Genomic DNA, 14,591 nt, shown 5'->3' with positions numbered 1-14,591 from the left:
GTTTAATCACATCCTAGAAATCTGGGCTATTTAACCCTCTCCTTTACCTCTCCTCAGTTTTGTGTTCTCTTCCTCCCTGTTTTAAAGAATAAACTTGTATCCAGAACCCCAAGGGGCCTAATGCTAAATTGGAGTAATCTATTTTGTTTTCCATACACATGTGACAGTTCATCTTTTTCAAGGTATTTTTTAAAAATCATGAAAAAGTAAAACGTATCCTAATATGATGATCATAATTGTTATTGTATTAATAGAATATAATATTATCATAAATGGGTTTATGTTTAATTATTATAAAATTTCTAAATATATTGGAATAAAGAGACATACAAGAAAGGCTTCTGTACTAACACGCATTATAATTTTGCCTACACTCTATGGCTGTTCCCATATTTTCCCTTGGACTGGTCTCCTGCATTTTACAAGAAAATTTTCATGTAACTTAATGAATCAGCCTTACTAAAAAGATTCTGTTTGATATGTCTGAGGATTTTTTGGATGTAAAAACCAGCATGATTTCAATCATACAAAAAAAAAATCCCTCTCTTTTGTAGCAGAAATATACTCACAAAACCATCCATAGCCCATTTTTCCTCTTTCAACTTGCTTGCAGATGTATGGGAGGGTGCTTTAATGAGATATATGTGGAGCATTAGCCGAGCTTCCTGGCTTTTATACACTCCTGTAGAATATAGTTTTAAAAATTTATATTTGTGTTGAATATAAAAAGAATGTCATCCTTGAGAATAAACACATCATTTCTTGTCCTTAAGAAGAAAAGCAGGAAGATAGGTACCAATTTTCAACATTGTTTAAAAAGATGCACTCTATTTTGAAATTATTTCAATAATCATAAGACTTCAACAGAAACAGATTTAGTTTAGCCTGTAGAGAGGAGAGAAGGGAAACTCCATACACACAGCTGTTACTTCAAGCCTTAGGCAGAACATTGACAGCAATCTGATTTGAAATTGAAAATATTGTTCTGAATCAGGAAGAGTGTATTTAAACCTCACATCCCTACTTTCAATATATAAAATTTAGTCATTACATAGAAAGCATGATAATTGGAACATCCACACACAAATTTGATTCCAAAAGCTGCTGCTAATTTAAAAAAATGAAAATTTTTTTTACAATTGGATTGTTCTTCATAGTACTGTCAGTTACAAACCAGTTTCTTCCATATAATGAGAAGACTTGTATGACAGTTTATTTACTTTGTAGACATAATTATTGACTCATTCTTATTCTTGCAGAATAATTATTTAGAACCCAAATATCATTACTTGTTAATTTGGAAATTAAAATAAAATACCACAATATGTTTAGTGACTTTGTCTTCCATTCCTAATTCATGTCTCTTGTGTACATGCCTAAATTGAAAAAACAAAAGTCTTCTCCACATTAAGGATTGGTGACTGCCCTATAGGAGGTATCATTACACACAAATAATCTCTGAGCTAATGAGAAGGCTTACTGTCATGTAAACACTACACCGAGCTCAGATGAATGAGCCTTGGCAAGATGAGTTTATTCTATGTACCATTACAGCAAGCACAGGTGTCAAAATAAAAAGAAGTAAAAATAGATGCATCAAATGATGGAATGCAAAACAGTAAATTATGCAGGAAGAGGGAACTACTTTTCATTTGAGAAAAATACAAACTGCATATTGGTGAATTCAGCTTCCTAGCATGTAAATGTATTTTTTGATCCATCCCTACTTCCTGGCCCTAAGATACCCTTTCAGTATACAAGATCTCAGTGTTCTACTTTTAGAGCAGGGAAATAAAAAAATATTAATTACCTGATTACACCTGATGCATAATGCCTGTACATAGAGTGGAAAAGGGCATTTGGAATCACATTTGTGTCTAGTTGAAGGAACCTTTTATTTGGAGGACAAGTGTTTTGAGTGAGAAAACACAGTGGTTTACTTTCCTAATTCTAAAAATACAAAATGCTACATCTGTTGTTCTTAATATCATGACAGAAATGACATGAATGAAATTAATACAACAGAAAAAAATTACACACAGCCAAGACAAACATAGTTATCAGTCAGAAAACATTCCGTCCACTCTCAAGCATGATTCTTCAAAGGACACCTACAAAATAATTTAAAAGCCAAACCTAGTAATAAAAATTCATGATTCTACTCAACTCGAAAGAAACACAGATTCTGTGGCTTATTAGATCCTTCCTGTAGACGACCCCTCTCAGCAACCAGGAGATCAGGCCCTGCCAAATAGGCTTATGAAAGGCAGATCTTGCTTGACTGCTCTGGGCTCCTTCTATGATAAGGTGACTCAGTGGATGAAAGAAAGGCTGTGGATGTCATCTCTGAACTTTAGTAAAGCCTTTGACAGCATTTCCAACAGAATTCTCCTGGAAAAACTTACTGTTCATGGGTTGGACAGGTGAACTCTTCACTGAGTAACAAGCTGACAGGTGGGATGAGCTCAGAGATTTGTGTTGATTAGTGTTACATTCAGTTGGTGGCCAGTCACAACTGCTGCTCCCCAGAGCTCAATGCTGTGGCCATCCTGTCTCATATCTTTATCTACAATCTGGATAAGGCACCCTCAGTCAGTTTGCAGATGATACCAAGTTGGGCAGGAATGTTGATGTGCTGGAGGGTAGGAAGGCTCTGCAGAAAGATCTGGACAGTTTGGATCAATGGGCCTGCACCTGGGTCACAACAACCCCAGGCAACTCTACAGGCTTGGGAGGCCCTGGGGGTGCTCGTCATGGCTGAACATGATTCTTCAGAGCGCTCAGGTGGGCAAGAAGGCCAATGGCATCCTGGCTTGTATAATAAATAGGGTAGTCAGCAGCACCAGGGCAGTGATCATAGCCCCATATTTGGCACTGGTGAGGCCTCACCTAAAATCCTGCATTCAGTTTTGGGCCCCTCATTACAAGAGAGACATGGAAGTGCTGGAGCATGTCTAGAGAAGGGCAGTGGAGCTGAAGAAGGGTCTGTAGCGCAGGTCTTATGAGGAGAGGCTGAGGAAATTTGGGTTATTTAGTCTGGAAAAAAAGGAGATTGAAAGGAGACTACATCCTCTCTTCAACTGAAAAGAAGTTGAAGCAAGGTGTTTTCTGGTGCTTGAAAGGAAATAGCTTCAAGTTGTGCCATCAGAAGTTTAGATTGGATCTTATGAAAAAATTCATCACTGAAAGGGTTGTCTGCATTGGAATAGGCTGTCTAGGGGAATGGTGGAGTCACCATCCCCAGAGAAATTCAAAAGATGTGCACATGTGACTCTTCCAGAGACATGATTCAGTAGTGGATTTGGCAGTATTAGGTTAACTCAGTTATCTTAGAAGTCTTTTTAAACCTAAGCAATTCTAGGATTCTAACTTTTTACTTTCTTTCTTAGAAAATCTAACAAGTATCAACTCTAGTTTCTTTCCATGTTCATTAGGTATCTCTGACTTTCTAGGTCAACATATATCAATCTCATATATTTATTATTAGCCATTGGGCTACTGTGGGGAAATTTTATAATTAAGAAATAAGAAAATCACACAAATTTGAATCTTATTTAAAATGTTTAAAAGAGAAACATGGTAATTAATGCGATTCTTTCACTCCTTATTGACTCTTAACTCCAGATATAGTAAAATCTGGAAAAGAGAAAAAAAAAAAAAACCCAAACAAAGAAACAAGAGGTAGGAGAGAAATGAAAAACTCCCTGCCTTTGAAAGGAACTGAAATACAGTGAAAATTTCTTTGATAAGATAATAAAATTTAAGTTATGCAGAAAGTTACAGGAAACCAATGTATGTAAGAGAGAAAAATAAAAATAAAAAAAAAGGAATTAGTTTTCCTTAGCTCATACCTGATAGCAGCAATTCCATATTGCTGTTTGTAAGTGTTGCATTTACTCTTCCTGAAGTTGCATTGAAACTGGTAACTGTCAAAGTCATGGGTTGCTTCTTGCTTTTGTAATTGTAAGATCCTTTCCATATATAATTTTTGGCAAATACATCATCAGGAACTATACAGATGAAAGCATGTGTCAACACATTTTGTGATATTTAGTACTTAAAAAGTCAAATAACCAACAAAATATATGATAAATATTAGCATTTTCTTTCCTTTACTCTTTATAAATCTACTAGGTTGTAATTTTCAGATATAAAACTAGAAACCTAGCATAAACTTTTATGAAAGAAATGTATTTGCACTGAAGACCACAACCACAACTACATGTTCATTTGCCTTTTTCCTAAAATATGGACCTGCCCCAGAATTACCAGTTTCACAAATTCTAAAAGCTTTAGCCAGAGAGCATATTCCACTCAATGTAGAATCTTTTCTATGCCAGCACAGACAGCTAGGGACATATGGCTAGCATGAAATTTTGTAGAAATTAGTATCTATTTAGATATAAAAAATTTTAATAAGCAATTTCTTGAAATGACATGAAATATTATAATAATTTTCTTTATTAACTATTCAACTTTTCTAATAAAAAGAATATAAGTTTTGTCTTGTCTTCAAATGTTAAAAAACATTATGCGCTTCACCAGGAGAAAAAAATAATTCTCTAATTTAAATTTAAAACAGACATAGTCTCCTGGGGAAAAAATACACTAGATTTATACCCTCACATTTAATACTTATCATTAGTGAACTGAAAAATTATTAATTTAAGTAATGCTATTTCAGCAAGGAAATAACGCCACCAAAACAACAAAAAGCTACCTGTGATGTAAAAATTGATACATGCAAATCTCTAAAATCTTAACATGAAATACCTTTCAAACAATTAAATTAAAAGTGATTTAGGATGGGCTTGCTACACTTTCCAAAGTAATGTATCAGAGTTACCCTTTAAGAATCACTATTTAAAATCAGCACTTTCACATTATTTGAAGTACTTCACACCGAACTTAAAGCTTTGCGTTCATGTGTGCATTGGCCTCTCATGTCAGATAAGCAGAGAGGAATATTTGCCCTTTTCTCTCTCAGGCTACCCCTAAATCCAAGACTGGGGCACACTGGGATACCCACAGCTTTCCTTCATCATTTATTTTATGCAATACAAAGACAGGTCTTCTACATGAAGGGTAAAGGAGCTTTCCTAATTTTTTTGTCTGTGTACATGTATGTATATTTGCTTGAAAAAACATGTACGTACTGGACCTGTAAGCAAGAAAATTGAATGGTGGAAATGCTCTGATGTTATTGATTTGTAGTCTGCCTGAAATATATTTTCCTACTTTTAGGAAAACTGATCTTTAAGTGCTATATTGGCAGTTAACTAGGATTGCACAAAATGAATGAAAATTTTCTGATTTAAAAACTTGATGCCTACCATTCTGCAGAACATCATTGAAAAACACTGTTTTGAATTAGTACATAAAATGTAAAAAAAAAAATCCTCCAAATCCCAATATGTTAAAGTACTACTTTTAAATCTTATTCATTATCAGCAGAAATTCAATCAGTTTATTATAGCCAAAGGTTAATTTAGTTAAGGACACTGCTCTTTTCAAAAAATCTCTTCAGTGGACAGAGAGCTTCTCTTGTCAGGATATCCAAATATGGTCTTCAGTAAATCTGTTAAAACTGGAGACTTGAGCCAGAATTCGAGAGATTACTTTGTCTCAGATAAAATCAGCTTTTTTTCTCTAAGTTCAAGGCTAATATGAAGTATTTAGGTAAAGCAATTTAAATTAGAGATATGTAAAAAAAGTGCATGACTGAAGAAAACTGCAAAACATCTGTAAATTATTTCAAGGTGAGTAGTACAGCTTCTAAATAGGTAAATTACATAGAATCTTACACAGAACACAGTGATTTCAGTGAAACCAATAAAACTCTTCTGTTACTACATAACAGAAATTGTATACAGATATAAATTACACCATATCATAGATGAGCTTCAAATTAGGGAATAATTCAATTATATTTTCCCCCTTGTTAATCCAGAGCCTCATCTAATATCCTTTACACATTCTAAACCACTCAGTGCAATCTCACTAAACTCATCCTCATTGTTTTTTCTACAGAAATGGTTTATAACAATAGAAGCCTTGGAGTACTTACCACTTAGTTTGGGACTTGGTGTTCCCAACGCTGGTCTGGGATCCTTCACTAATATTTTAGACCCAGCTGTTAGAAAGAATGAAAGATATAAAGAGAAATCAGTAGCAAGATGTTACTCAGAAACAATTAAAAAAAAAACCTATCATGGAATTTATTTGTTTAAAGGCATATAGGATGATGTTTAAAACTCAAATATGAGTGATATTTCAATTGGTATGAAACCTTAGTATCACAGGAGCACTGGCACACAAATTTCTTCTGTTCTCCCATATCCTCCTAAATCAGGCACATGGATGCTATTAAGTCATTTTCAGCTGTCAAACAGTGCAGGGTTTCACTTCAGAATCCATGTTTCAGAATTTACAGTCCTAGATCATGCATCTAATATGTGAGATGCCTTCTAATATAGCATCTAATCTTGGCTATGTCACTTGCATTAGGAACAGTGAACAGTGCATTGACTGCAGTGTAAGACCAAAAAGGGAAGACACACATAACAAAGGAAGCTTGAAATCATTTCTCTCCAGGGCTTAACTATCTTCAACAGTACTGAGTGAGACATCTTGTGTTTAAGACTGAAAACCCATAGGTATTGCTTTAACCTCTTAATATTGAAGGAGAAGGTCCCTGATTCTTTAAAGGATAACAACAGAAAGAAACAAGCAAAAGAGGCTGCCCAGAGTATCTCCAACTGCTCAGGTGATATGAGAACTGGAAGTTGGAGAATATAATTTCTTCTCTGCTTAGAGAAAAAACTCTCCCAGCACTGAGGATGATGAAATAAATGCACTAGGACTTTAAAATTTCCTGGAGATTAAGCTATTTTTTTTTAACTCATTTGGACTCATTGGAAAATAAAGAAGACAAATAATTCTGTCTCCTAATGTAAAATATTCTCATGTAGCAGTAGACTCAATTCCTTGCTCCAACTATGATTTCAATGTTTTGTATTTTGGGTCTTGGCCTTGAACCCAGGCCTTTTCTCTCCAACCCATGTTCTAAAAAAGTACACAAGAAAAGAAACTACCTTGCCCCTAAGATGAGTATTTTTCTGCATAAAAAGGAAAATTTTGCAAGAAGGATTGAGAATATTTTTAATGAGAATAAATTTTATCTTTTTTAAGAGGTGTTTTCTTGTCAAGTATGTTAAAACTGTCAAGAAGCAAGGGCAGGGTTGAAATGCAACCTAAGGTTCTCATGGACTGTTACTACTGACTGATTAACTTTTATTTCCTCACTGTTTTGAAAGAAACTTACTGAGCTTCACTGTACATTGTTGACCTGGAGGGCATGCTTCAACAGCGTATGGTTTCTGACTACATTAAATTCACATTAGAAATATCTGGATCACACTTTCCAGCTGGGTTTTAGCATAAAAAGATGATGAGTCAATTTGCCTTGTCAAGTAGAAAATTTTCTAGTCAAGTCCACAACTGAAATTTGAAACACAAAATAAAACCTAAATACAAACAGTAGATACAAATTCAAAGCTAAAAGTAGCTAACATGAAGTTTAAGTTTCTAAGTCCATATCCTTGTAATCTCAAGATTTCAATTTTGTATTTAAAGCATCAAATTCTAGTTTAATTCCCCTACATGTTCCTTTAGAGGTCTTAGCTCATTTTATTCCTTTTCATCTATTTATAAGACATTTTTGTGAAATTCACAATAAGAGGTGAACAACTTCTTCCAGCAGCAGCAGCAGAAAATTCTTGAATCAAAATACAATCTATGAATTACATTTGGCCTGCCATAATACTTTCCAACTACTGAACAAATCATAAGCTTCCTGGCTGCTAGCTTTCTAGCACTTTCCCAAAGCACTGCTTTATTTTCCCCCAGCACTTGCCTGGCATGCAATTCCAGGACACCTGTTTTTTAGTAATACAAACTATTCATTTCCTCTTTCCCGTCCAAGTAGCAGTGTTTGGCTAAAAAGCCTTTGAATGCCTCTGCAAGAGCCCTGGGGATAACTACATCTGAAACATTAGGTAACAATAATCTGAAAAGGCCTTTAATAATTCAGGAAATAAAATTCAAAACAGTTCTTAACACTTGAGTATATGCCTTATCCCACATGAAAACCACCTTGCTCACCATGACTTTGCTATGATGTTTTCCATGTCCTACCTTGAAAAACTGGGTAATAAAAATTAGGAACAAAGGTGGGAACTGCAAGGACAAAGTAGATACATTTTATTTCCTAGTAGTACACAGTTCCTTACATAAAAATATAAAATAATAAGTAACTCTTTGTATTAATTTCACACAGTGATTCGGACATCTTGGACTTTAGGCATCTTTCTCAAGAATTGCTACAAAATCATTCAATGATTTAGGTTGGAAAAGACCTCTACGATCTTAGAGTCCAATAGCTACCTAACACTACCAAGTGCTCCAGTACATTATGGCTCTAAATGCCACATCTACACATCCACCTCCACCATTTTCCCGGGCAGCCTGCTCCAGTGCTTGTCAACTCTTCCTAAATTTTCCTAAAAATTTCTCACAATGTCTAACCTAAGACTTGTCTGGCACAGCTTTAGGCCATTTCCTCTCATCACTTGTTAATTTGAAGAAGAGACCAACATTCTCCTTGCTACAACCTGTTTTCAGGTACTTATAAAGAGCCATAAGGTCTCCCCTCAGCATCCTTTTCTCCAGGATAAAGACTCAGCTTCCCCAGCCTCTCCTCATAAGCCTTCTGCTGCAAACCTTTCAGCAGCTTCATTCCTCTTATTTGGGAATAGTCCAGTACCTCAATATCTTTCTCAGAGTGAGGGGTCCAAAACTGCACACACTATTCAAGGTGTGGTCTCACTAGTGCCAGCTACTGAGTGACCACTAAGCAGGTCAGTTTGATACAGAAGAAGATTTGGTTCATCAAGCTGGACCTTCCTTTCATTAAACCACGCTGACTGGGCCCAATCAAATTGCTGGTATGCCTGTGCCAACTGCAAGTAAAGAAAAGCTCTGAAATATGACAGATGGCGGGTGCAGTGGGAAACAGACGAGCTTACCTTCACAAACTGGAACCTTCCCAGTCCATGTGCCATCAGACCTACAGGCTCTGTGCTCTGATCCTCCTGCCAAGAAGAAGCCTGCCTGACAAGTGTAAATCAATGTATAACCAAGTGAGGGAAGATCCATTCCTGCAACATTAGCATGACTTGGTGTTTCTGGTTGTTTACAGCTGTGAGCTACAAAGAAAATATAAAATATGCTTCTGTCAAAATGGTGAAAATATTTCTGAAAAGATAATATATGCCCATTCTGACAGTTAATTAAGAAAGTAAAAAATCAATAGAAATTACATATTAACATATTTTAATTCACATTCTAAATTACTATATAGCCTGTAAAATATCACCGTAAGTCAGTAAATACACCCTTAAACATGGACCTTTTAATTCCAAGGGACCAAGAACAGACTGAAATGCACTTGTGTGAACAAAATTAATTGTCTGCGTATGAGAACAGAAACAGCACACACCATACCAGACTTAAAAGCAATCATAGCTTCTGACTTGCACCACTTATGATATCTATGTAGCATTGTATAACAGTTAAGTAAATGGTCAGTTGGAAAACACTATGAAAAGTCAAGGAGAAATTTATGGTGAGTTGTAAATATCTGAAAAAATTAGGTTACCATTTCTAATGTCATATGAAGAGTCTTATCTATTTAACAATCACCAGAATATGGGATTTATGTGTTATCTCAAAGCATAACTCCAAGAGAGGAGTTCACCCTCCACACTGAGCTACTGATTTGCTGTTTGTTTAAGATTAATGCTAGCCTAGCACCAGCTGAAATAATAGTAATGCTGTTTCCTTCTGTGGATATGTTCTCCATTCACTGGGTCATTCTATAGGGTCAGACCTTACAAAATAAGACTATTTCCAGAAAATACAGCTGACTAGCTGAACTAGAAAGATTAACCATGATCTCATGTCTTCAGTAAATTATCATTATTTATCGAAGTGTAACAGATCTAGGAAATGAAGTGCTGCTGTCTATATTCAAAAAAGATTGTCTCTATTTCAGATTCAAAAATTTCCAATTTCAAACACTTTTTTCACCATCTTAAAATACTGTGTCTCCTTGGCTGGGAAACAGTTCAAACTCTTCACTAGAACTGGTTTTAATTATATACTTTCCTGTGTATTTTAGAATAGGGCCATCTGATATGTCCTATTCTCACCACCTCCTCTCTGAGTTGGAAGGGTTGCACCCTCTTAGATAGAAATTGACTTTGGATGAAGATCTGCCTATTTTATCTCTTTTTTTTTTTTAAGTTAGATTGTTATTATACAAAAAATCACTCAGAATCATATTTCTAGCTGCTGTAAGCTAGTAATGCATATTTCTGTTAACTTTTAGTTAATAAATGCATATAGATTAACTTTATGACAATGTTACTGCAGCTAAATAATCTAGATTAAAAAATTGAGGAAAGAAGAAAATTAATAATTTCTTACGTATACATTCTGGCTGGATGCCACTCCATGTAAGATCAGGAAGGCAAGTTCGTGTTGTTGAACCATGGAGCAGGTGTCCTTTTTTACACTGAAATTGAACAACATTTCCCACCTGTTGAAAAGTAGAAAACACAATAATATTGTTATGAGCAACTATCAAGCTGGAATTTTTTTCCTAAATTTGATCACTCCTTCACATAATACAGACTTGATAAGTTGTGATTCTCTTTCTCTGGAAAGTAAATTAATTTCACAGAACAATTTGATATGAAATAAAAAACTGCTTCATTCTCAGTAGAATTACTCTCCCCCCAAAATTAGATCCACCATGGAAGAAAATCGAATCCTCATCATCTGTGGTCTCTCTAGTGTGTTGCTTTGGGCCTGGAACAGTTGATGAACTGTGAGTTTGGAAATAAAGCTTATGGTGCCTTCCCCACTCTGGGCCAAAAGAGGGCCAGTTGGGCAAAATTGCCACAAACAAGGGAAGTCACAGAACTGAAATGAGTATTAGATTCTGCTGGACTTTTGCTGAACTAGATCCCCCTTTGGGGAATGCTGGATATATTCACAGATTATAATGAGAAATATATAGGGGCTGGTCAACAACACTGTCTCGTGCTTCAGAATGTTCCTATGATATTTTAATTTTTTTTTTTTGATGAGAGGAGGTAAAGAATAACAGCTCTTCATACCACTTTGATAATAGAAACTGGAACACAAGTGCATTACAATTTACAATAGCAATTCATCTGAGATTAGCTTTTAATCATTATCTTTATTATGGGTATGTGTTGCATAAAAAGGAAAATAGAATTCTTACAGTTTCTCCACAAACATAAAGTGGAATAACTTGTTCAGCATGTCCAGTCATGGTGAAATTGATGAAAATGCAAATAATTCTTAGTTTCCATCAAAAGCAAGGAAATTAGATTAGAAGTACATAATTCAGAGAGTATTGTATTACCTAGTGTGAGTGCTTAACTCAAATATTAAGGTGCAGAGATAATTTCTACTGTTCTGCAGTGCCCTGTATTAATATATTTATCAGCTCATGTTTAAACAAGAAGTTGAAAACATTAAACTATCTGTGACAGCACATTTATAGTTCTGGTTTGGGTATGATTTTTTAATTATTTTGCTTAAATGAATAACACTTGATTCAGACTGATGCTCAAAGGTAAAATGTGGATTATTTCTTGATAGTTTAGTACCGGCAAACAGCATTTCACTGCTACAAGTATTTATTTGAAACTTTATAGTACTATTCCATTTCAGCTCAAGTTTCTCATCAGAATGAAATTTAATAATAACCCATGAACTACAGATAGTAGCTCATCAACACAGGATGTTATTTAAAATTCATCTCCCTTTATTTTGCTCTTTTCTGTGTTCACTGGACTATGTAATTACTTGTTAAAGATTTTGAAGGAAATACACTAAATCACTAGCATGATTAAGCACAAAGTAGTAAAGTACTACAAGTTTTAGAAATTGCACCAAGTAGCTATAGAAGACCTTTTTTTTATTTCATGGTAAAGATCTTAGTTAAAACAATCACCATCAATATATTACGTTAAAAAGTAGTAGCCTTAAGAAAGATGTGTTCATATGACTACATCAGTGGACAAGGGAAGCACTACAGATATCATTTTTCTGGACTTCTGTAAAGCCTTTCTCAAGAATCCCCCAAAACATCCTTCTCTCTAAATTGGACAAAGATTGATTAGATCAGTAGACTGTTAGATGGATAAGAAAGTGATGGGACAGTCACATCCAGAGGGTAGTGGCCAATGTTTCAGAATCCCAGTGGACATCAATGACACATGCTGTCACTCAGGGTTCAATATTGGAACCAGCGTTATTTAATATCTTCCTTAACAACATAGGTGAAGGGATTGAGTGCACCCTCAGAAAATTCACAAATGACACCAAACTGAGTGGTGAGCGTGACACATCTGAAGGATGAGATCCATCCAGATGGACTTGGACAAACTTGAGAAGTGGCCCATGAGAACATCCTGAGTTTAGTATGACCAAGTTCAAAGTGCTGCACTACACCTTATAGTAGGGGTGCACTGGGATATGAACACATCGAGAGCAGCCCTGCTGAGAAGGACTTGGAGGTGCTCCTGGATGAGAGGCTGGACATGAGACAGCAATGTGCACTTGCAGCCCAAAAAGCCAGTTCTATCCAGGGACGCAACAAAAGCAACGTAGGGCAGCAGTTGAGGGAAGTGATTTTGTCCCTCTACTCTGTTCTGATGAGACCTCACCCAGAGTCCTGTGTCCCACTTTGAGTGTCTCAGCACAAGAAAACCACGGACTTGTTGGAGGAAATCCACAGAAGGGCCACCAGAATGTTCTAAGGGATCCTCCTCTGAGAAAAGGCTGAGACAGATACATTTGTTTAGCCTGGAAAAAAGAAGGCTTCATTCTGACCTAATTGTGGTCTTCCAGTAACTGAAGGGAGCCTACAAGAAACCTGGAGAAGGACGGTTTACAGACACGTGTAGTGATGGGAGAAGAGGGAACAGATTCAGAAGAGAGTAGGTTTAGACTAGATACTAGGAGGAAGTTCTTTGTTGTGAGGGTGGTGAGAAACTAGGACAAGTTGCCTGGAGAAACAGTTGAGGCCTCATACCTGGCTGTGTTCAAGGCCAGGCTGGATGGGGCTCTAAGCAACTTATCCATGGTGTCCCTATCCATGGCAGGGGGATGAAACTAGATTATCTTGAAGGTCCCTTTCAACTCAAACCATGCCATGATTTTATGGTTTCACAAGAGACACAACCTTTATATATTTAAGCACCAAAGCAGCATCAAAAATGCAGCAGCTGCCCAAGGGATGAGGATGTTTAAGTGCTGCCATGCTGTTCAAGATTACAAATAAATGAAAATAATATTAAAATTACCCTGTAATAAAATACATTATACTAATTAATTATATAGGATATGTATAGTAATTATTAAACAAATAAAAGAAATTTTTTAAAGTTTTGCGGTTTACTTTGCAATATTCTTGCGGCAGAGGCACCAGATGGCGCTACAATACAGTATTCTATGCTGAAAAACATCCCAGCCCTGAGATGTTCAGGCTTGTTCTAAGTTTGATTCTGTAGCTCAAGTAGAAGCATGAGTACTCTGGACAACGGTGTTTGCATCCAATAAAAAAAAGTAGTGCTTGATGTCTGTTCTATACCTGCCTTTTCTATAGTGTCAGTTATAGCTTGTATAGTCCCAAAATTAACTAATAATAACTAAAATTAATAATAACTAAATTATAGCTTGTATAGTCCCAAAATTAACTAATAATAATTAACTTTTTTATTTTTTCTTTTTTTTTTTTTTGGTAAACCCCAAAGAGTGTATATTTGTTATTCTCTAACAGGAGAATCTGAGAAGAAAATTTATAAATCTGAGAAGAAAATTAATAAACATCAACCTCATTCCATTTACAACGTACTCTAGATAATTTTTTTCACCAAAAAAGATGAAAATAATGTGTAACAATTATCAAAATAATAAGTTATTATCCTTCATATTTCTTACATTTTTTGTAAGATTGGAAGATACTTCTAACTCTCATGAGTTACTCTACAGTCGAGTTTTTTCTTAGATTTCAGTCCACCAAAGAACGTAAAAATACTCTAATAAATTTCTTCATCCCCAGTAATTTTTGCTGAAGAATTGAGAAGCTGAATTGAGAAGAATTGAGAAGGGAATGCCAGTTATTTATCTTCAGTAACTTTAAGCATCACATTTTAAGTGAATGAAAACATGCCTCATTAAGTCTTTACTAAATCTGTAGTTTCGTAACCCACTAATACATTATTGCCCTTATGACAGGGTTTTGAGTTTGCAAGACTGCTGGGCAGAAGCTTGACAGGCTTCCTTTGTCGGAAAGTTTTGAGCTGCCTGGAGTTTTGTGTTTATTTCAGTTTTGTTTTGTTTCTAAACTTGCTTCAGCTGTAAAATTTAAATTTCTTGTGATCAGGTAGCTATGATTAGGTTTTATGCCTTTCTCTATCTTTGTATGGCCC

At 35.5% G+C, this 14,591-nt stretch overlaps 1 protein-coding gene across 1 annotated transcript in view; it reads right to left on the bottom strand.

Annotated features, from left to right (window-relative positions):
- CSMD3 (CUB and Sushi multiple domains 3) overlaps nt 1-14,591 on the bottom strand; it is a 597,171-nt gene that overhangs the window by 7,697 nt on the left and 574,883 nt on the right. The window contains exons 64-68 of the mRNA XM_066565891.1: nt 10,549-10,660; nt 9,087-9,266; nt 6,068-6,133; nt 3,852-4,010; nt 570-682 (exon numbers count right to left, since the gene is read on the bottom strand). Of these exons, the coding sequence (XP_066421988.1) occupies nt 570-682; nt 3,852-4,010; nt 6,068-6,133; nt 9,087-9,266; nt 10,549-10,660 (630 nt within the window). The remainder of the gene's footprint in view (nt 1-569; nt 683-3,851; nt 4,011-6,067; nt 6,134-9,086; nt 9,267-10,548; nt 10,661-14,591) is intronic.

This window comes from Molothrus aeneus, chromosome 1, assembly GCF_037042795.1.
Source record: "Molothrus aeneus isolate 106 chromosome 1, BPBGC_Maene_1.0, whole genome shotgun sequence".
NCBI classification, from domain to species: domain Eukaryota; kingdom Metazoa; phylum Chordata; class Aves; order Passeriformes; family Icteridae; genus Molothrus; species Molothrus aeneus.
The sequence above is the reverse complement of the archived record's forward strand: the minus strand, read 5'-3'. Positions and strand labels throughout refer to the sequence as shown.